We start from the raw sequence: 22,860 nt of genomic DNA, 5'->3' as shown, positions 1-22,860 counted from the left end.
CTTTTCTAGTCTTCTGACCACTCAAAGCTCTTTAACACTACATGTCATAATTCACCCATTCATACACTGATGACAGGGGACCATGTAAGGTGCCACCTGCCCATCAGGACTAACTAACATTCATACTACATTCACACACCACTGATTGAAGTACGACCCTGCTCTACCACTAAGCCACAGTCTCCTCCAAATCATGAATCATTTCTGTCATATGCATAGAATGTGTTGTAACTCTGTTATGATGTTCATTCTGTACACATGACATCTATCACACTTCTGTCCACCCTGATAGAGGATCCTCCTCTGTTGCTCTCCCTGAGGTCTCTTCCTCTTTTCTCCTGTTAAAGGGTTTTTTGGGGAGTTCTTCCTGTTCTGATGCGAGGGTCCCGGGACAGAGGATGTCGTATGTGTACATACTGTAAAGCCCTCTGAGGAGAATTTGTGATTTTGGGCTACACAAGATAAACTGAATTGAATTAAATGGGCTTGCATTTATAAAGCAGATTTCTAGTCATGTACATGTCAACATTCAACCTTTCACACACTGAAAGTAGTATGTGATGCAAGGTGCCGCCTACCAGGATCTAAACTAATGCACATTCACACACTCAATTTAGGGTTCTGTGGCCCAATCCAAATGTCTCCCGCGAAGTCCGTGAGTTCTGTCCCACTGTCAAATCATCGAGTGTTTGAGTCTCTGGCAGACATTTTGAGCCCTTTATGAACCCTTTCCATAAGTCAGCATAGGATGCTAATTTAGCCAAAGGGAATTACCCACAAATCATTGCAACGTGACGTTAATCACGGGATAACCAGTGGACGCATGGAGACGTAAAAAAAAAGAAGGTAAACAAAGAGGACGGCTGGAATATTAAATGTACTCAGAAACATTAAGGGTTAAAGATGGAAGATAGAAACAAATCAGAGAATATTTATTAATTTATTCATCAAACATTTGATTTTGTCATTGAAGCTGTTTTGACAAAAACGAGTAAATATATTATATGAATGACCTCATCTTGTGAGGAAAGAGCCTGAAGACATTCAAACCAGGGAGTACAACGTATAAAATATATACACACAATTATACATCATATTTTTTGTTGTTTTCATGGTAACGTGATATGTTGCAGCAAAGTGCTGTCCTGTTCATATTTACACCATTTCAAGCCCTCACAGTCTTTCACACTCAACCACTTACCAGGTGAAGTCAGCAAGTCCTTGAGGGTTCAGGGGGGACACTGGGACTGGGCCTGTATCTTGCCCAAGGGCACTGCCATGTGGACTGGAGAAGCCGGAGATAGAACTGCCGATCTTCAGTTTAGAGGACGACCCGCTCTACCACCCATGCATTTATCAACAGTAACAGTGACCCAGCAGACCTGAGATCAGTAGTTCGTCGGCCTCTTAACCATGTATATAAGATGTGGATGTAGTCACCGCGACATCCCCGATTGGTTTGTAGACAATGGTTTTGAAGCCTTGAGTTCTGCATTTTGGCCGTTGCCATCTTGGTGTTTGGCCAAATGCCATCTTGGATATTTTGAAACCAGAAGTGACACTAGTGGGTGGAGTCAGGTTAAGACATTTTCAGTCTAAAATGTTACAACACACTGAAAATGTTTAAGTTCTAAGACGAAAACGCAGACAAAGCTCAGACCAGACAACACCGTGTGTTTACTGAGCTAATGAATCACATGAGAAGTAGAGTCATCTTCTCATAGACTTCTTGCAACCAGAGGAGTCGCCCCCTGCTGGTCAGTAGAGGGAATGCAGGTTTTAAGGCATTTCAGCATTGGTTGGAGGTTGCCGCATGCTCTTAACAGAATGGCCATGAATGCATGAACTCATAAATAAAGTAAAGTAGCGCAGTTAATGTATCCAAATGTAATGAGTAAAGTTATCTTCATTAAAACAATTCCTACACGTAACAGAGTAAATCAAGTTTGTACTACCCACCATCCATTCCATTGTTGAAGTTATTTTTTCTGTCACAAAAGTAGCATCTGTAACATCTGCTCCATATGTAAACAAATACCAGCATCCAACAAAAAAAGCATTAGGCCCTGAAGTACCCAGAATGCAGTGTGATGTGACTGTCGGGGATTAGTGCAGCTAATGTCCCTCTGCTGAGGAGTGTCGATGCTGTGTATTGACACTCCTCCTGGCTGCCACATCCAGCCCCATTTTAAGATGTCTGTGCTACCTCGGTGTGCCTCGCTCTGACCGTCTCATGTTCCCGCTGCTTTTTTCTTTCTTCTTTCCCCTCGTTTGGCTGCTGAAACAGCGTCTGCCCCACCCTGTGGTCTGAAGTTCTGCACTCAGCCATTTCTTGTCAAAGTGCCAGCCCTTAAAGGAAGAGGTTTTCGTCATTCTGCTCTGAAAACACCAGGGCTGCTCCTCCTCCTCCTCTCCTCCCACCCTGGCTCTCTCTCTCTCTGACTGTCTTACTGTGTGACGGCTTGACCACTAACGGCTACGTATTAAGAGATAATTCCATACCCTGAGGTTACAAACCGGCTCACACTGGCTGAATGCGTTTTCACTGCGCTCTGTTCCCTGGGCAAAAATAAATAAATATATAAAAACAGAGAATATTACGTCTGTTCCTTTAAAAGGCACAGACTTTTTAATTTTCAGCAGGGGTATCACTGCAACAACAAGAAACGCGTCTGTTGTCTGACAATAAGGAATCCGTGTTCCCCACAGGATTGTGTGTTTCTGTGGTGGGTGGACCACAAACCCTCTAGGGGGGTCCGGGGGCATACCCCGAAAGACAATGTGTACATTTAAAGTGAAATGCATCATTTTTGAAGAGGTTATAGACAGCGCCCATTTATGATTATTTCAAACATCATGATGTTTCTTTGTGTCTGAATGAAAGAACATATTGACCAGTCAACTCACAGAAGTCGTGCTAAACCCAAACCTACCAACCACGCCAACAGTATATGTAGATTCCCTCACTGTTATACAGTAGATGGGCAGCTGGACTGTAGTGGGGCTTTTATTTGTATTTAAATACTTGTTCTGATTGGCGTTAGTAGTTTTGATACATTATACCCTGCTTAGAGTGTTAGGAAGTTAAACAGCCCATCATTTACTTTCTAATATCTATTTTATATTGCTGTCAAAACATCTCCCTCAAACTGTATTTATTGTAAGTTTCTCGCCAAAAACTCCATTTTACAAGATTACATGGTAACGGATGTACTTTATAGTTCTTTTCTAGTCTTCCGAGCACTCAAAGCTTTAACTCTACATGTCATCATTCACACACTGATGCCAGGGGACCATGCAAGGAGCCACCTGCTCATCAGGACTGACTAACATTCACACACCGTAGGAGCCTCAAATTTGGGGTTAAGGTTGACACATGGACTAGTGGAGCCGGGGATCGAACTGCCGATCCTCTGATTGAAGGACGACCCTGCTCTACCACTGAGCCACAGTCACTCCACGATACGCATCGTGATAGTGTTATAATTTACCTTCGCCCAATACTCATTTTTACTGAGTAGAGCTTGAATGCACCATGCAAGTCATTGCAACCTCCATTAACGTTAGCCGTTTAGCTCCGTGCTGTCAGCATGATGGGATGGAATTATAATTTATTAACTGTCTGATTGTTGTCTGTTGTTTCAAATGTATCTAATGTTTAGTGTGTGGGGTGAGGTTAATGTTTGTTCCGCTGTGTGCAACATAAAACCACCACGCAGCATCACGCCTGTGTAGCTGTAAAACTGATACGCCAGTCACTGGTCATAGCTGATCAGCTGAAACGCGTCTGGTATCTCTAAAAAATATCTATTTTGAGGCGTATGTTCGGCTGTTTATTATGCGTTTGAGTGGTTAGCACTGTAGGACTGCAGGATTGGCTCAGGACATCATTTTTGTCTATAAAATATCATAAATGTTGACAAATGGGACGTTCTCAGAGACACATAGTGTCTTCTTCTGAGCGCCACCATCTGTTTTCAATTGAGGAGGGAGCATGTGCTCGACCGCTCCGAGCGCTTCAAGTTTAAAATCCCTGAACTTTTCTGAAAAGCGCTGACATTTGTCGTAAATGAAGGAGAAGCTTGTTTTGTCCATGTTTGTCTATCCTAAGCTTTCTGTGTCAGACAGAGCGGGTCGACACAGATTGTAGCTGGTGAGTGTTGTGTGTTTGATCGCCACACACACGTTGTCTCCGACTGATCGTCCTCCTTGAGTTACAGCTGTCAGCTTGAGCGGTGACAAGTTCATCCATATAAAGTATGAGGACAAGCCTCCTCCGGTTGGTGCTCATGGGGAGAAAAACATATCCACAAGCAAATAGTACCCAAAAAGATCCTCAAACGCAAAGGGGCGATGTTAGTCCATCACACAGCGCTGGTTAGAGTGGTGATATCTTGTCATAGCGCATTTAAAAAAATGTTTCTATCAACGCCTTTCAATGAGATGCTGGGATGAAGCGGGCGGACCCTCAGTGATGAACAGACAGCTTTCACAAGTAGTTCAGTTAGCGTGCAAACATCCAGACGGTGATGTGGAGGAGTGTGTTGGTATGAGATGAATCCTCAATGCTGTTTCTTTTCTCACTTCTGTTGCCGTGCTCTTTGTCTCCAACTGTACTCACCCCTCCTCCTCCCCTTTGCCCCCTATCCCCCACACACACACACATCAGTACCCTCACATGCACACCCCCACCCCTCAGGCGACAGCAGAACAGGAATTGATTAGTGACACGGCTTAAAAATAGACGACCGGTTGTCATAGCAACGCCCACAATGAGCTGTTGTCTAGTTTAATAAAGAGCAGCGTTGTGTCTGAGAACAAGGTGGAAGGTGTGTGTGTGATGCCTTACGTGCTGTGGTGAGGTGAGGTCTGTGTAATGATCACACTGTGGTCCTGCTGGATGGGACTTCTGTACGGAGTCAACACAACACCACCGTCTGCATCAACTCCTGAGCTCCACTCAACCAATTACAAGTCTGTTGCTATGAGCTCCATTCTGATTGGCCTCATTAGTGTCAAAAACTGTCCGTATGCAAATTTTGGTCATATTCCCAGCAGCCCTGTCATCAACATCCTTTACAGCCAGGCAGACACTGTGAGTGTGTGTGTGTGAGATGCTGTTCCAGTGTGTCAGCTGGTCCAGCGAGCTGAGCCACTGCCTCCTGTTGGCACAGAGAGGGGTTTGTGGTTCCAGGACATCTCTCCATCTTTTTTAGCACTGGCTGAAGAAGCCAGATGGTAGCTGCTGCTTTCCTGAAGGACTGTTGATGATTAGCAACAAGGAGTTCCACCACACACGCTATGGAGCTTTTGTCCTCTCTTCATTCAAGAGCATGTTCTTTACATTTAATTACTTGACTTATTGATTTCACTTCAGATTTCGTGATGCTCTCCCTCAAAACCCTGTCCTAACACTCAAACAGCCCCTGATGCGCTTGGATTTCTGCTTTAACTGTATGCTTGCAGATATAATATTGCTTATATTCCATCGTCAGCCATTCTCCAGTTGGGCTGCTTCTGTGTGCTCATGAAACATCTTTTCTTGGCTGTCAAATTATCCAACCAATAGACTGCCAGTTGTAGTGTTGAATGGAAGGACCCCTGCCTTGTTGTGGGTGTGTTCGCTTTACTTTTTGAAGCATCCTGGAGGGACTAGTATACCTTGGCCCTCCAAGGTATTAAAGTTATACCTGCAATGCTAGTATACCTTGGCCCTCCAAGGTATACTAGCATAACTACATGCTACTATTTCTAGACCCAGTTTGTAATATTGCTGTACGCTGACAAGGATGCTGTGAATCCACCACGTCAACTCGCTGGTTGAAAACAACCCACAGAGAGCCAGCCAATAGCTTTCTAGTGCTACCTAAAACTGGAAACCACCGCGATGTATTCTTCTTAACACATCCATGGTCTGCCCAGGTTAAGCTGTCTACCTCGCTGTAGCTAAAAGTCAGTCTTGTAGTTCCCTTCCAAGCTTAAACTGAACATACTCGTGTTGGTTGCTTGGAATATGCAGCTAGTATTAGCTCTGGTGCTCTGCAATATTGTTTTGAGTTCAGGTCTTTGTGTCGTGGTAGATAAAGTTATTTATTGTCATTGGTATTCCTGTTGGCTGTTGTAGTAGTGTGATGCTGTAGCATAGCATGCATAAAATGGCTCGTGTTGATTGGCGTTGGATGGCGCCAATCAACACCAGCATAGACAGATTGCCTTTGTAGCTATTAAAGTAAAAGAAAAAAGTATGGGCTATATATATAGATATAGATATATATCTATATCTATATATCTATATATAGATATATATAGATATAGATATATATCTATATCTATATATAGAGCTCAATGCACTGTTTATTACATTATTCTCCGAAACACCAGAGGGCGTATGAACAAAATGAACTGTGAAGAACCAAAAAGACTATGAGTGTAACTGGCAGAAAGCCATGAACCAACCTCCACTATTCTGAGGAGCAAGTGTAATCAGAATCTGAACCGTTTATTGCCAAGTACGTTACACATACAAGGAATTTGACTGGTGCATAACATGGTGCATAACAATAAACGATGAACACAGTGCAATAATCAGGACATAATCTAAAAATAGAAACATTAAACTTTACAATAAGATATGGTAAACAAACAAACAGATAGCAGTACTTTAAAACAAGTATATTGTAAAAGTGGCAATTGTATTTAAAGATAGAAAGGGAGTGTAACGGTAGGAATTTGTCCTGGGGGTGTCAGAGTCAGAGTCAGTGGGGGTCCCGAACTGCAGAAGGGAAGAAACTGTCCGTGAGGCGTGTGTGTTTTTATCCTTTCTGTCGTAGTTGTATTTTGGAATAATGGTGACCATCAACACCTCACTCTTAAGTTTGATGCTGGCATTTTAAATGTACGGTACTTTGTTTTGTCATTTCTGTAGTCTGAACATGCTGGAACAACCTTTGTTGTTTGAACAAAAAAATAGGTATTTTATTATATATTACTGCTAGGCAGATTCCTAACTGATAATTAATACAATCTAATACTACTGCCTGGTTTACAGTGCTGATGTGTTCTCGTATGATTACAGCGCCTCTGGAGGAGCTTTGTTAACCATGCTCCATATAGAGGCAGAGTTTACCGGACACAGATGCTACTGGTTGCATTGTGGGAAATGTAGGATCCATTGCTTTTGGAGCTTGACCTATGTTAGGGACTAAAAGTCAAGCTATTTCAACGTCTGAAAGTCCACTCGCAAAACTAAATCACCGGAATTCCAATTTATATGTTGTCTGAACACAACATTTAGCTTAAACAATAACTTTAAATATACCAGCCGGGGGCAGGGCAATGCTGGAGGTTATGGCGCAAAAAAGGCATAAGAGTTGAACAAGTCTGAACACCGTCCTCCGGGCAAAGCAGCGTCTTTCAGGATGACACCACGTCACCTGCACACACGCACGAGCACATTCCTGCTGGATGACTTTGTAATGTGTAGTATTGTAATGAGTATTTCTACTCTACCTCTTCCACTGGTAGCGTTGGTCTTTTTACTCTCACAGCATGGCGTTAATCAGCGATGCAACGTAACTAAGTACATTTACTCAAGTAATATGCTTAAGCACAATTGTAATGCTACTTTCTACTCCACTGCATTTCAAGGGGAAATATTGTACTTTTTACTGAACTAAATGTATTCATGAGTATATTAATACAATGCATTATTATACATAAAATGGAACCACCTAAAAGTATAAATGTGAATAGAATTAGCTCTACTGCAGCCAGCTACAACATGTTATTGCATCAATAATAATACTCTAATGTTATAATAGTAATATCATGTTACCACTAAAGAACCCATTTGGCTGCATAGTGAGTATTTTACTTTTATACTTAAAGTACATTTTCTTAATGATATAACTACATACTTTTCTTGAGTAAGATTTTAAATGCAAGACTTTTACTTGTAAGAGAGTGTTATTAGTACTTCAGAAAATGATCTTAGTACTTGTGTTAATCATAATGACACTGCTTCTGCCTGCACTGACATCATCAGTGGCATCTGAGTCAGAAGCTCTCGTTGTCTCTCCACCCCCCAGCCTCCTCCTCTCTCTCCTCATTTGTCTTTTTAATATTCACCAGCTATAGACCGCTTCCTTTTTGGAACAACAGCTAAATGGATCGTTTCATTCGGTGTTTTGCTGCTACATACATGTATCACGCTCTTTGCACCGCTATGTATCAGGCACAGCCTCCGGTTCTGAATATTGAAGCCAATGTGGAAGAGTCTAAAAACCCGCATTCTCTCTAGTGTCCACCAGGGGGCGACTCCTCTGGTTGTATAGAAGTCTATGAGAAAATGACTCTACTTCTCTCTTGATTTATTACCTCAGTAAACATTGTAAACATGAGTTTATGGTCTCAATCTCTAGTTTCAAGTCTTCTTCAATACAGCATGATGTTCATTTAGTAAATGATGGTCCATTTAGAGTCAAACAGACCATAAAGCAGAGTATGCTTTAGGGCGGGGCTACATGCTGATTGACAGGTCACTTCCTCAACTAGAGCCATATACCGCATCTCTAAGTCACTTCCCCACAGTTCAAATAAGGTCACTTATGTTCACCTGTTGCAAAAAAACAAGATGGCTACGGCCAGAATACAAGGCCTCAAAATGTCCAAAAACCAATGGGTTGAAGTCACAATGATTACTCTACCGTCTTGTACTTTATTCAATTCAATTCAGTTTATCTTGTGTAGCCCAAAATCACAAATTCTCCTCAGAGGGCTTTACAGTATGTACACATACGACATCCTCTGTCCCGGGACCCTCGCATCAGAACAGGAAGAACTCCCCAAAAAACCCTTTAACAGGAGAAAAGAGGAAGAGACCTCAGGGAGAGCAACAGAGGAGGATCCTCTATCATAGTGGTGTAACAGATCACAGATCGATCCGTGATCGGTTCGGATCACTTGTGTCACTTTTTTTTACAGTTTAATCATCACAGTGTGTAATAAAGTTATACTGCTGCTGTTCCTTTTCAAGTAACAAGTCCCCGAATATCAATGCAGAGTGTCAGTGAACAGATATAAATCAGTAGTGTGTTCACGTGAACGGAGCAGGTTAAAGCATTTAACGGTGAAAGTCATGGCGAGCGGAGGAAGTTCAGAAGCCACCGGTGTAATGATTATAATGACGGGATGAGGGTGGTGTACAAAAGCGTTACGGTATGTAGGCGTTGTTTAAAGAGAAAGACACACGACAACGGCAATACATCGCACATGTCCACACATATGAAGCGCCACCATCCCGTCTGTCAGCGACGGGGACACTCCGGTGTGGAAAACAAAGGATTTCAAAATCTGGTTAAAGTGCTTGAGCCACGCTACGCAATCCCCTCACGCACCACTTCAGTATGAAGATCGTTCCTCTATGAAGAGGAAAAGACTGACCGCTCACTTAATCATGGCGGAGTGGAGATTCATAGTCCGGTGCTGCAGACACGCCCCCTTTGGGAGAGTCACACAGAGGTGCTGTGGACACGCCCCCTCTGGGAGATTGCAGTGTATTTGAATGACGTAACCTGACAGGAAGTAAACATAGACCCAACTTGTTGCCGAGCAGTTCAGTTCAGTTGAAACAGTGTAAGCTAGCTCACTGGCTGTTTTTCTTTCAATATTATTATATAAAGGACGAGGGTATCGGCATACCTCATGTTGCACTTCAACTTAACAGAATTGAGTATTCTTGAATGTTTTAATCTTATTTGTTATTTATTTCCTTTGGTTTCAAATTGGACATCTAAAATATTTTAGTTTTTATGTAAGACTATAGCCCAAAGTTTTCTGCTTTCAGTGTTCTTGAACTTCTTTAATTAATAAATGGAAAGCAAAGTTATATTTGACTCCTCCCCTTTTCTTTGCTGATCCGAAAAATTATCTGAACCGTGACTCAAGAACCGTGATCCGAACCGTGAGGTTTGTGATCCGTTGCACCCCTACTCTATCAGGATGGACAGAAGTGTGATGGATGTCATGTGTACAGAATGAACAACACACACATGGTGTTTATTAGTCTCAACTCAGGCACATTAAAACCAAGCGCATGCACTTACCAGTGCACAGTGTCCTCACAAGGAGACATTTTTGCTCTTCGTGCACAAATGCGGTCCCGAGCAAAGGGGCTGTGATGAGCGTGCGCTCGACTCTCCCTACGCGCTCGCAAACGCTCAACATTCCTTCATCAAATTGACTTTTGAGAATTTGGAGGCAGGGAGGGAATAGACGGTGGCTGATGTCTCCGCTCCAATGATAATGATCATCATGCACTCCCACGAATGAGCCAAATGCAAAATTTTGAAAGAAAAAGTTGTATATCAGACATTTGGGTCACATTCTGCAGCCCTGCCGAATATGAAGTAGTTGTTCCTGTGCCAACTATCCAGAGTATTAACCCTGCAGTGCTTTGGTGCCGGTTAAGCCTTTTAAATGCATGAATGTGTTATTCCAGCTGGACCTCCTGAATGGTATTTGATTATCTCAGAAGTTCCTTAAACATAGCCCCTGATGTATGAACGCAGGGCTTCGTAGCTAGTAATCAAACTCTGAGACCTAAAATCTGGATTTTAGCAATACGACCTGTGCCTGTTTTTAAAATACATCACGTTGTGCTTCCCAAGGAAAACAAAACAAATAGTGTGGAACTGGAAAAAAATTATGATTGATATACCAAACTGTCTGATCAGAGAATAAGTGGCTTGTGTAGCTTTACATGATATTGATTAGGGTTCGGGGTCCTGCCAGTTTTGTGCCATGGCAGCCATTTTGCACCCATAACCACCATTTTGACGGTAGGATTAATGGCACAAATGGAGGCGGTGGGTGGTTCGCAGCACCGGATCAGTAATTGCACTTTTTTTTCTCCTTTTTTTGTCTTTGGGTAGAGATGTGAAGTCAGGGCTGACACATCTGGCTCCTGCACCTCAGCGATAAGCCTGACATCCACCGATGAATCAAACTGTTTAAAAATGAAACGGAACGCTTCCCCAGTCGTGTGTAAATAGAGTCCAGGAGGAGGAGAAGGTGGAGGTAGTGGAGAGACAGAAGGCAGACTGGTATGGAGTAGAGTTGCATCAGCCAAATTAATTGTCGTGATGCAGATCGTGCGTGAAATGAACAGCAGATCCCACAGTGCAGTTGAAAATGGCCATATTACCACTACACTCAGTCAGCTGGCAATGGGCATGTTGTTAACCTGGTGTTGAGCCACGCAGGACAGGACAGACATGGGCAGGACAGACCTTTACAGGACAGGACAGGACAGACCTGGACAGGACAGGACAGACCAGGACAGGACTTCACAGGACAGACCTTTACAGGACAGGACAGACCTGGACAGGACAGGGTAGACCAGGACAGGGTAGACCTAGACAGGACAGGGTAGACCTAGACAGGACAGGACAGATCTAGACAGACCTGGACAGGACAGGAGGATGCTCTCTGCTATAGACAACGTGACAAAGGGTGCTGGTTTAATTCTAAGGAGGACATTTTAGCTGTGTGTGTGTGTGTGTGTGTGTGTGTGTGTGTGTGTGTGTGTGTGTGTGTGTGTGTGTGTGTGTGTGTGTGTGTGTGTGTGTGTGTGTGTGTGTGTGTGTGTGTGTGTGTGTGTGTGTGTGTGTGTGTGTGTGTGTGTGTGTGTGTGTGTGTGTGTGTTGGGGGATGGGAAGAGGGAATTAAGAGTTGGCATTACATCAGGAGAGAGCTGCCATCTCTGCCTCCTTTCTAGCCCTGTTCTGTCTCTCTCTCTCACTCACACAGCCTACACACAAAGACTTGTGTGAGGATAGCTCAGATGACGAAAAAAATCCCTCCGCTCTCAGTGTATCTTGGCTGTGTCACTCCTTTATTACCCCCCATACATACACACACACGCCCATGCACACATGCTACACAGGCTCCATATCCATTCCTGATTGGCTGGTGTAGTATTAACAAATGAAGCTCTCAGCTCTGGCTACATTTAAGGGGCCCCTGAAAGTAAGCATGTGTTTATTTTTACAGTGGAAGAAGGGGGAGACGGAGGGTTTGAGGAGTTGGGGGAGGGTAGATGAGTAGGGAGGGGTTTCTTTGTGGTACTATACAGCTGGAGTAGGAGAGGGGTTCACTAAATCCTGCCTTCTGTTGGAATGCTGTGCTGTACGTGGCTGTCTGGACACTTTCTATCTGCTGCTTTACGATGGTACCTCTCTGCTTGGTACTCTACACAGTGTGACCATCACGAGGAGTCTTCTGTCAGATTTAAAATAAATGATGTCTACCTGCCACACTATGTCTCGGTGTTGGCTTTATGAACAGTGTGATGGCTCCAGGTGGCGCTACATTCGCCCTCTATCAACCTCCACCCTTTCTCTTTTCTACCTCTCCTGCAACGTCTCCTTTTCTTTTTCCTTTATTGCATTGGCCTGGCAGAGTGCCCAAAGCTAGGGGGGTGGGTTGAGAAGGAGGTAGTGGGAGGGATTGGGGGGTGGCTTGAGAGAGTGTGTGGCTTGTGTAGCAGCTGACTGAAACAGTCATTATATTACGTAAATGCAGGCGGCGGCAGCGGCAGTGACCGGGGGGGGGGGTGAGGTGCCAGTTACTGACGCGCAGCACAAGGGCTACCCTGATTGGCTCATCAGCGCCATTCTCAGTGGTGCTCTCTGCCTCATTAACGGGGAGGCTTGGCAGAGAGGTTGCAGGCGCTGCTCGTATTTTTCTCCCAGCAAATGGAGGCGACGACTGGGCTCCTCCGCTGCGTCACAAATTAATTAGAGAAGAAGAAGTGGTGGGGAGGGCTGTACTGTGCCATCATGAAGACTCCTCCCTGTGTTAAAGAGGCTGCTGTAGATGTGATGGATAACAGAGACGTTAAGGACAGAATGAACAGATTAGAGCCGTGGCAGACACAGCACCGTGATACAATAGATGAGGGGAACCGATAGAACCACACCAGCTGGAATAATCTGCTAATAGAAAGCTGATTAAGTGATAACGGGCCAATTAAATCTCTGCCTGAATTACAGTCTCCGACGCCCTGCCATACATGACATTTTTGCCAAATTCAGCAGCGGTCCAGGTGGTGTTGGTGCAGTGCTGGAAATGAAAAGCATCCATCTGCATGTTGTTTGGCCACACATGATGATGCACTGTCTGTTATAATGGAGGAGAAGCCTGCACACACCAATGTGTTTGAATTCAATACTGCTGACTATTATACGTACATATATACAGTATATACACACTTTACAGGCAGCCAATGGTTTCTAGTCTTTCTTTTCTTGAAACTTGCTTGAGTTGTGTCATGTTTATTTGCACAATAGTCATATTTACTGTTCATGATTTGTAGGAAATGGGACAAAACATGCCAAACCAGTGGTGCACGGCCGGTGTGTTATGCTCTTAAAAAAGACTCAATGAATCAAAACCGTGTTTGTTTATCTGAGGATTCTCTAGCCGAATGGTCAAATTGTCACTATTAAAATAGAAATGGAGTAATAGGTGTTACGGGAATGATCAGTGCGTCACGTCATGTGACAGGGCAACATTATGGCCCTGATGCGTCAATTGCATTGTTCGTTGAGATCTAATGTTGCTCAAAACAGTGCTGCTAGCCTCACGATAACCATAAAATAACTGTAGAACCCAACCATCAGGAGTACTGGAGGCCATAGCTCCAGACACTCCATATACACTGTAGGCTTCATGCAGTGGTCTGCAACAGCTGCTGTCTGACTTTAAAACAGTCATGGAGTTGAAACTTCAGTGAAGTGAGTCTCCAGTGATTTTCTGCTTGCTCATTTCCTCCAGCTTGTGCTCTGCTGCAGCATCTTGATTGGTTCACTGCTCTGTCAACCCCCATGCTGAAGCTAGTCACATGACTAAGTTAACGCTCATATGACTGGGCTTGTTGTCGTCCTTACCGAAGTCTCCCTCGCTGCTATGAATCACTTGCACAGACACAAAGGCATCAAACATTTCACGGATGTACTTGTCACCATCAAGCACCTATTCTTAGCCCGCTGTGTTTAACCCACTTCCACCTGAATGAGCCTACGATCAGCTGCTCATATTGTCTGCTAATGTATCAATCCCTGTTGCTTCCTGGCCTTTCACTGCCCCGATCCTCAGGTCACTGGGGTTATATTGGTTAGTGAAAAGCCTTCGTTTGACTCGGGTTCTGTTTGATATGGAACACCAGCTGCTCTGCCTCAATGCACGCTGTTAGCAGAGGGACTTTACATTGGCAATGTTGGTCTGTCTGTCTGTCCGTCCATCCAGCAGGACATTCCAATAACAATGGATGTCATGGTGTGTGGAGGGTCTTAAGGAGTTAGGTGACCCAGTGCCAATGTTCCTGACTGAACCCAAACCAGGAGACTCTTCAGAGACTCAGAGGCTGGGAGGGGTCAACTTCAATATTTGAATTCGTCATGTGCCTCTCCTTCCTGCTTTTCTTATCTATAAATGTTCAATGTTGTTACTGCTTTTCTCCTCTCAATACATCCCACCTACGTCCATGAGCAAGATGATTGGTTCGTCTGCACAGTTACAGGCCAGTTGAGCTGCAGAGGAGATGAGCTGGTGTGTAACATTCAGCAGCACAGCTGAGAGCGTTGGAGCAGTGGACAGGAGTCAGCTCGTCATGCTGTTCTCCTGTGTTACTCTGTGTACAATGAAGCAGCAAAGACAAGTCCTCCAGAGTCCATGCTGAACATCTGCACTTATGCAGACTAGTAGTGCAAAATACTACGCGTGAGTCTTCGGACCATAGCTGTGCTTGTAGGTGACAGTTTAACTGTTAGGGTAGTGTTCTTCTTAACAATGCCACCAAACTGTACCGATGTCATTAACACCAGGCTGTGAACTCACGACTGAACCATTTACATTCTCAAATCGCAACATCTACTCCAAATCACAGAAGGCACTATATTAGTTAAAGGTGAAACATATGTCAAAATACCATTTCATATTAAATATTGTCATGCTGCAGAGACATGGCCTGTACATCATATTCTACAGACTTAAGATCACACCATGATCTCCCTTTAATGAAAATGAGAATAATGATGTAAAATAATCATTCCCTCTAATATTGCAAATCATATAGCAATGATAATAATAATAATGCATTTTATTTATATAGCGCTTTACAAAATTCTCAAAGACACTTTACATCGTAAAAAAGCTAAAGACTAAAAACATGGACCACACGTTGGTCACACATTAAAGCAGCTCTGTAACGGTGGGTTTTGATCTGTGATTTGAATATGGAGAGGTCAGTGCAGTCTCGCATGTGAAATGGATAGATAGTCAAAATAATTGCAATTATATATTTTTGGAATCGTTCAGCCCTTGTGCTTCTGCTCATCCAGATCTGAATATTCATAAATCAATCACAGGTGAACAGCTATGATAACAGTCTTGATGTTGATGTTGACAGCGTCTCCTGGACGACACTCACATTGTTTAACTCAAACCCCGCCTACTTTGTCCCCTCTGAACAGCTGACCAATCACAATAGGAGGTGGATGTGATCTCAGATTGTTGATAGATAGTCACACAAATGGCGACAGTGCTGCGGTGATGCAGAGCCGGTTAAAAATTGGCAATGTTTCCTTCAAACACTTATTCAATGTATTTAGCAGCTACAAGAACCAAATAATTGTTTTAATGTCTCGGCTTAAAATGGGGACATTCTTTGACATTGACACATTTTCATCATCAGCGTCATACGCAGACTAATATCAGCAGCAGTATATTTGTGATTTGACCTAAACCCCTGGTTTTTCATGTTTGATGTGGCTCTGCTAACCCCTCTGTCCTCCTGTCTCCTCCAGGATGGAGCGGATGTCTGAGGAGGCGCTGAGGCTCAACCTGCTGAAGCGAGGCCTGGAGTCGCCCAGCGAGCGAGAGGAAGCGCTGGCCAAGCGCCTCAAAATGGAAGGCCATGAGGCCATGGAGCGCCTCAAGATGCTGGCACTACTCAAACGCAAGGACCTAGCAGACCTGGCAGCCCTGGAGGTTGCGGGGCCCATGGGAGACGGAAAGGGGCCCGGAGCCAGCACCCTCCACCACCAGAGCCTAATGGGTGCCGCTTATGAGGAGAAACTGAATGGAAGTCTGAGGCTGGGAGGCCACGGCAGCCATATTGGATCCAGTAAGAATGGGAAGGAAAACATGCTGGATGAGCCTGTGGATATGAGCGCTGGGAGAAGATGGTGAGAATAAAGTATTTACACACAAGAAGCATTGAGAATCCAATAATTAGTGTTTCCCTCTGAAACAGGGTCTGTACGGAGAGGAAAGCAGACATTTTTACTTGACATAGTAGCAAAAGTACATGTTACTAATAACCAGCCAGCAGGACCCTCAAAGCCATGATTCATTTGATCGTTTCCACCTGTGCTTTCCCTGCTGCCCCACGGCGACATGTGTCGTGAGAGGAAAAGGACATACCAGTGGGTGGAGACTGCTGTTGTCAGCAGCACGTGGTTGGCCACCCCTGCTATAAGGTGTCATACAACACACCGGGCTCTATTTCTGTGGCTATGACCAGCGAAGCAGTGACCTAACAGTCTGGGGTTTTCGTTGTTTTTTTGTTTAGGTCAGATATGAGTGACGTTCTAGACACCCATCCCATATTCACACAACCAGATGTTGCTACAAAGTAACCAAACACACTAATACACAGATCACACAGACTGTGTTCACCATTTCCTCCTCTAAGTATTCACCTGCAGGAATCAGTGAAGGCTCCGGGATGAATGACCAGTAGTTACTGTGACCTGCAGTCTTGTTGTTTGGGGAACATATCTACACTATACTTTGAATATCACTCCATGCCAGCATGGGTGCTTTCCATAGCATCAAACCCATTAACAAGTAATGACCATTAACAACAACAAAATGCTAAGTCAGCTAATATATGTGACATACTGTAAGAAGTGACTGATGACTCTGTGACACTGAATCATGTTCACTACCCCAGCTGTTCTACCGAGCTAGCTGCTCACTGCCGGTCTAGAATGATGGGATTGTTTAACCAAGACACGGACTCACCACTTTGTTTCTCTTTCTGTATATAATATATTCCTCCATCATATATTATAGTGATACAGAGCGGTTCTTCTTACAGAAACAGACATGCAGAGAGACGCACTTAATTAGCTCTTTAGTTGATGATTTCATTTTTTGAATCAAAATGAATGGTTGATTCCCTCATTTTGTTCCTATTTACTGTTATTTTGAAAACCTGATCTAAAATGTGTATTTTTGCTGTGAAAGCCTCTAAGGAGAGTAACGAGGCCGACAGGAACCCCTGAAAGTTGTTGTAATATCATTCTCTCAGTATCACATCATAGACTGTGCATAAGAAGTGGACGTGGTCACCATGATGTCACCCATTGGTTTGTGGACTGCGGTTTTGAACCCACGAGTTCGGCTTTGTTGTTACGCCATCTTGCCTTTTTGCAACCAGAAGTGACACCAGAGAGTGGAGCTAAGTGCAACCGAACACTTAATTAGACATTTCTAGGCAACCAAAATGTCACAATCAACTTTCATAAAGTGAAAAGACAGGTGAAAGAGTTATAGTTGGAAGATGAAAACAACGCCATGGTAGCGAGCCGTCACTCACAAGGTGTCCAAAGCATAAAGCTAAAGCATACCCTGCTTTAAGGTGTATTTCACTCTACATGGGACCATCATTTCAAACTTCTTTTTGCAACCACGGAAGTGGCTCCCTGCTGGTCTGTAGAGAGGATCCTGGGTGTGAGGGTCCTGGGACAGAGGGTGTCGTATGTGTACAGATTGTAAAACCCTCTGAGGAGAATTTGTGATTTTGGGCGATACAAAATAAATTTAATTTAATTGGTTTAATGCACTTACATTGACTTCACTTTTCAGACCCGGAGGTTGCAGCCCAAGTTGTCCCATGGGGCTTTACAATCTGTACAGCACACAGCAGCCTCTGTCCTTAAGGCCTTTACACAACGGGCCGTTCTTTCTAGTTGCAATTCACACAGCAATATATTTTTTAGAATCGTTGTTTTTTTTTAGCTTTTGCACTGCAAATAAAGGCATCAACTAACCACATTGTACAGAAGGGACAAGTTCAAAGCCTTGTTGAAGTTACCCCTAACCCTAACACAGGCTCAGTAGTCTGAACCAAGACGGCAAACTTTAGTTTCCCTTTTATTGCTCCTCAAAGGAAACTCAATAAAGAGCTTACAGTAGCTTAGGCCCTACAACAGTTTACCTCAGACAGACTGCCAGACGCTGCTCTGGGTCTATAGGATCCAGGTAGTCGGTCCTCTGCCTGCTTGAATATGCTGGAACCCTTTATTGAAACTGTGGCAAATTGACATCGCTGCCGGTATGACAAACATGTAAGTACTGGGCGTAATAGATTTATTGAGACTGACCTGCCAGAAGGATTACGATTAGTTGCTTTTATTCTGAAGTTATTAGAAAATAAGCAATTTCCAAAAGTTTAGGTGAAAAAATGACTTTTAAATTTGGATTTGAAGGCCCCAGTAGAGCCCGACTTCTTCCAGAGGAATGGGTGTTGATAGATTTCATTTCAAATTGAATGAAATCACGTAAAGCTCTGAAAGATGAAAAAGCTTTGACTACATTCAGACCTTTGGTTTGGCCCCTCGTTAAGCTCAGCTGCATGATGATAGCTTTGAGGATCTTTGAGATGTCTCTACAACTTGATATCAGTCCAGCTCATAGAAATGAAGTGATATTGAACGGCTCACACCTGTGTATGTAAGGTCCCACAATACACAGCAAAGCTGGGCCCCGAAGGCAGAGCAACATTCTGTAGACCTCCACAACCACACAGACTTTATAGAGGCATGGAGGGTATAAAACCATGTGTAGCACATCGGGCTTCATCATTATGAAATGGAAGAAGTCTGGAACCTAGAGCTGGACGTACCCCCAAACTCTGTAAGCTGGCGAGAAAGGCCTCAGTCACGGAGGTGACCACGAACGTACCGGTCACAAGAGTCTGACTGAGCCGCAGAGGATCTGCCAGGACGATCCGGAGAAACTGCCCAAAGCCTGTGGAGACGTACCGTAAGACTTGAAGAATATCGCAGCTCTTCCTTGAAGCTATATGATGTTTCCACTAAGGGAAAGACTTTTTTCCATGAGATGGAAATATTCCAGATATCTGGTGCATCATGCATCATTTCCTAAAAATGAGTTTACATGAGCACAAAAGAAAGAAAATAATCAGATTTTAAAACTGTGCGCACTCAAATTTAGCTTTGAACAACAAAGCTGAACTAGTTGTTAATGCAGTCAGCACAACAAACCGGACACTTTCTGAAATGATATCAGGTGGTAAGGCATGAAGGTGGATGCCTTTGCACAGCATCACTTTGGAGTGACCAGTGGGATTTAGGGGTCACTAGTGAAATATAAAGAGAGGTTCAAAATATTTAAAGCGACTGCCCTGCTAGCAGCCCTGAGAGGCTACGGTGCTCCTCTCATGTATTGCTTCACAAACTGACTCCCAAGTCAGCCTCAGAGCTCCATGTCACATCCAGTTTTTATTCAAACAATTATGATAATGCCAATGCATTTCAGGTTCCACTAAAAGTTTTGTTCTTCTTGTTTTTCCAACGTAGTGATGCGGACCATGACAGACGAACTCCGTCTCCAGACGTTATCATCCTGTCAGACAATGAGGCGTCCAGCCCCAGAACAACACCTCGCCCTGAGGAGCGGCTGCACCAGGCCAACCTGGACATGTTCAAGGTGAAACCTCAGGGAATACACTGAATGTAGTGTACAGCTGGTTTAGACCACAATAACGTGTCAGAGTCAATCGCTGTCAAAACCAATTCTGTACAGTCCTTGATTCATTAACATAATGAATTATCTAGTGAGAAATTAAAGCTGCACAACAGGGCTTCACTACACAGGGCTGTTGATGGCACATCACATGGGAAATCATAAAGAATGAAAAATCTAACTTGGAAAATACAGTAGAAATGAAAATGAACACCACCTCACAATTAATGTATGAAATGCATCATTCAAATATTAGAATGATGAAATATTAGTATCCTTTAAGTAACTTCTATAACTGCTTTATTTAAAGGTGTATTTAGGCAGGCTGTTTAGTTCAGAGGTGTGTCATGTGTTGCCTTACATTTACCGTGTGTGTGTGTGTGTGTGTGTGTGTGTGTGTGTGTGTGTGTGTGTGTGTGTGTGTGTGTGTGTGTGTGTGTGTGTGTGTGTGTGTGTGTGTGTGTGTGTGTGTGTGTGTTCCAGGGGAAGACAGGAGAAGAGAGGCAGCAGATGATCAAAGCTCTGAGAGAGGAGCTGCGTCTGGAGGAGGCTCGCTTGGTGCTGCTCAAGAAGCTCCGACAGAGTCAGATGCAGAAGGAGAACGTGGTGCAGAAGGTCCGTGCTGCTGCTGGACACTCTGTTGCATGTGCCTGCTTCTGGAGTAGTCAGTGGTGGAACTGTGCTTTGAAGTTACTTGAGTATTTCTATGTTATGCAACTTAATCCTTCTACTCTACTACATTTCAGAGGAAAATACTCTACTTTTTACTTCGCTGTATTTATTTGACAGCTGCAGCTACTGATTACTTTGCAGTTTCATATTTTTATTATTAATTACCAAATATAATCAACAAATATATGATGTTGATTGTATGATGTATAGAAAGTATAGCCCAACACATTCTGGATTTATGAGGCCAATACTGATAAAGATTTCTGGGAGTTTAATAAAGTGTGATTAGGCCGATGCATATTTTAAAACTAATTAATATTAATAAAATTAAAATATGATGGATATGTGAATATATCGGCCTGACTGATTTATCTGTAATGGTCGGGATGTTTACACATTAATGCATCAATCATTTAACTTAGATCCAATCATACAAGAATATTATTCAGAAATAGACAATTCTGCATAACAAGCTCTTCTACTTTTGGTACTTGAAGTATATTTTGATGCTAATACTTTACTTCAGTAAAACTTTGAATGCAGGACTTGTAATGAACTTTTGCTACGCTTGTATTGTACGGAAGAGGATTAGGGCCACATGTGGAGAATGTATTTGACTTCCCTAATTGTTCCTTCCTCTCAAAGCAATGATGTGATGTCCTACTCTTATTCTACATTGTTTACGATCCTCAAGCCCACTGCCGCTATGATGGCACTAAAGGGAAAGTCCCCACCTTCTTATGTGGATTTCAGTGCTGATGCTAAGTGTAGTCCACTGATCAAATACATATCCCAGCGCATGCTGTATGGACTGACCTCTCCCGGCTGTTCCTACGTGTACCAGGATGCATCAGGTGACAAGTAAACAAAGTAAACTCACAAAACGTCAATGAAAGAAATACTCGTACACCTAAACCCAAAAATACAACTGTACACCGTCTGAATTCATTCTGAATATCCGAGTCATCCAAAACACTGTCAAATCTATTGTAAACAAATACCTTCCTCTGTTCTTACGTTTTAAGATGCCATTTTATGCCACGGAAGTTTGTGAGCAGTGTTGTGCCCCACAGTTATAAGAGCTGAGTTTCACTCTGTAGTTCTTCCTCATCTTAAATGCGTCACTGGGATGAGGAAGAACTACAGTGTTTGCAGCTGCGCCCCAGAGACACAGAACAGCAGGACCACTGCAGGCAGTCCTCACACCATATACCAAACTCAGACAGGTAGAGATGAGCTTTACAATAGGCACGTTTTCCCTAAGTAGCAGCTCCATTCCCAATGCATTGTGGTTTGTAGTGAGCATAGATATTCACAAGATATTACATGGCAGTGTGGGAAATCATATGTATTCTACAAATTAGAATTCCAATTTGGAAATGAAGGAAATAATGGCTGATCACGTTAAAGCTCCCCAAAACATCAGCCTGACTTTATTCTCAGAACTAACTTTACGAATTAAAAACATTTTTTACATATGACCCTAATTGCCTTCGGAGGTGTTGTGGTTTGTGCTTTTGAATATTCCATGTTCCAGTTTCCATTTATGTCACTAAAATATCAAAATACATTTTTGAAAGCATCCTCTGCTCTAGTTTTTTAAAAGCTGATTTTTGTGCAGATGACCAGCATTTGTTTATAAACTGGAAACTAATACAAACATCACTAATACAAACATCACATCACACAAGTGGTGTAAGACTGCCCGCTCTGATTGGTGGGTCTGTGGTAAGCTTGGTACTATGGTGACCAAGTGATGAGGCTCAGATAGGATGAACAAGTAAATGCTCTGTTATAGTTAAGATGTACTCTAATGTGATTGGACATGTTGAAGTAAAACCTCTGGGTTACAAATACACATTTCCAGAAATCCTACAGCCGTGTTAATGCTGTGTTGATGTCTGCGTGCAGGTCCCAGTGGTTCAGAACGCTGCATCCTCTGTGCAGCCTCCTCCCATCCACAGCTCTCCTGGCCTGGGGAAGCTGCCTGTGAGGCCAGGCCTGCACAACCCTGACCCTCAGAACCTCCGCAATGCACAGGTTTGTGTGTGTCTGCTTGTGTGTTCATTTACATTACACCTCTTCACCTTCTGAGATTGTATTACTTCAGTAACACTAGGGATGGGTGTTGATTTTATCGATAGTAGTACTCTTATCGTCACTGCTTGTTGGTTTGGTTCCTTATCGATACTCTTAGCGGTTATTTTGTGAGAAAAAAAGACAATTATTTAAGAAAATAATAGAAATTGGTTTATTATTCTTGTATACATACAAATAATCTTTCTTGAGCAGCAATACAAGAAGTTCCAAATCCTTCAAATACATTGACAGCTAAACAATGATCTCAGTGAT

At 43.2% G+C, this 22,860-nt stretch overlaps 1 protein-coding gene across 2 annotated transcripts in view; it reads left to right on the top strand.

Moving 5' to 3' along the window:
* The window catches only part of gatad2b (GATA zinc finger domain containing 2B), a 50,352-nt gene that overhangs the window by 10,078 nt on the left and 17,414 nt on the right, over positions 1-22,860 (top strand). For both annotated transcript variants that reach the window (XM_076106063.1, XM_076106062.1), the window contains exons 2-5: positions 15,867-16,247; positions 19,671-19,800; positions 20,320-20,451; positions 22,420-22,548. In XM_076106063.1, the coding sequence (XP_075962178.1) occupies positions 15,868-16,247; positions 19,671-19,800; positions 20,320-20,451; positions 22,420-22,548 (771 nt within the window). In that variant the 5' untranslated portion in view covers position 15,867. The remainder of the gene's footprint in view (positions 1-15,866; positions 16,248-19,670; positions 19,801-20,319; positions 20,452-22,419; positions 22,549-22,860) is intronic.

The sequence above is a fragment of the Anarhichas minor genome, unplaced genomic scaffold (assembly GCF_050575085.1).
Source record: "Anarhichas minor isolate MPS153535 unplaced genomic scaffold, ASM5057508v1 ptg000033l, whole genome shotgun sequence".
Classification (NCBI taxonomy): Eukaryota; Metazoa; Chordata; class Actinopteri; order Perciformes; family Anarhichadidae; genus Anarhichas; species Anarhichas minor.
This window is presented reverse-complemented; position numbering and strand designations above follow the sequence as displayed.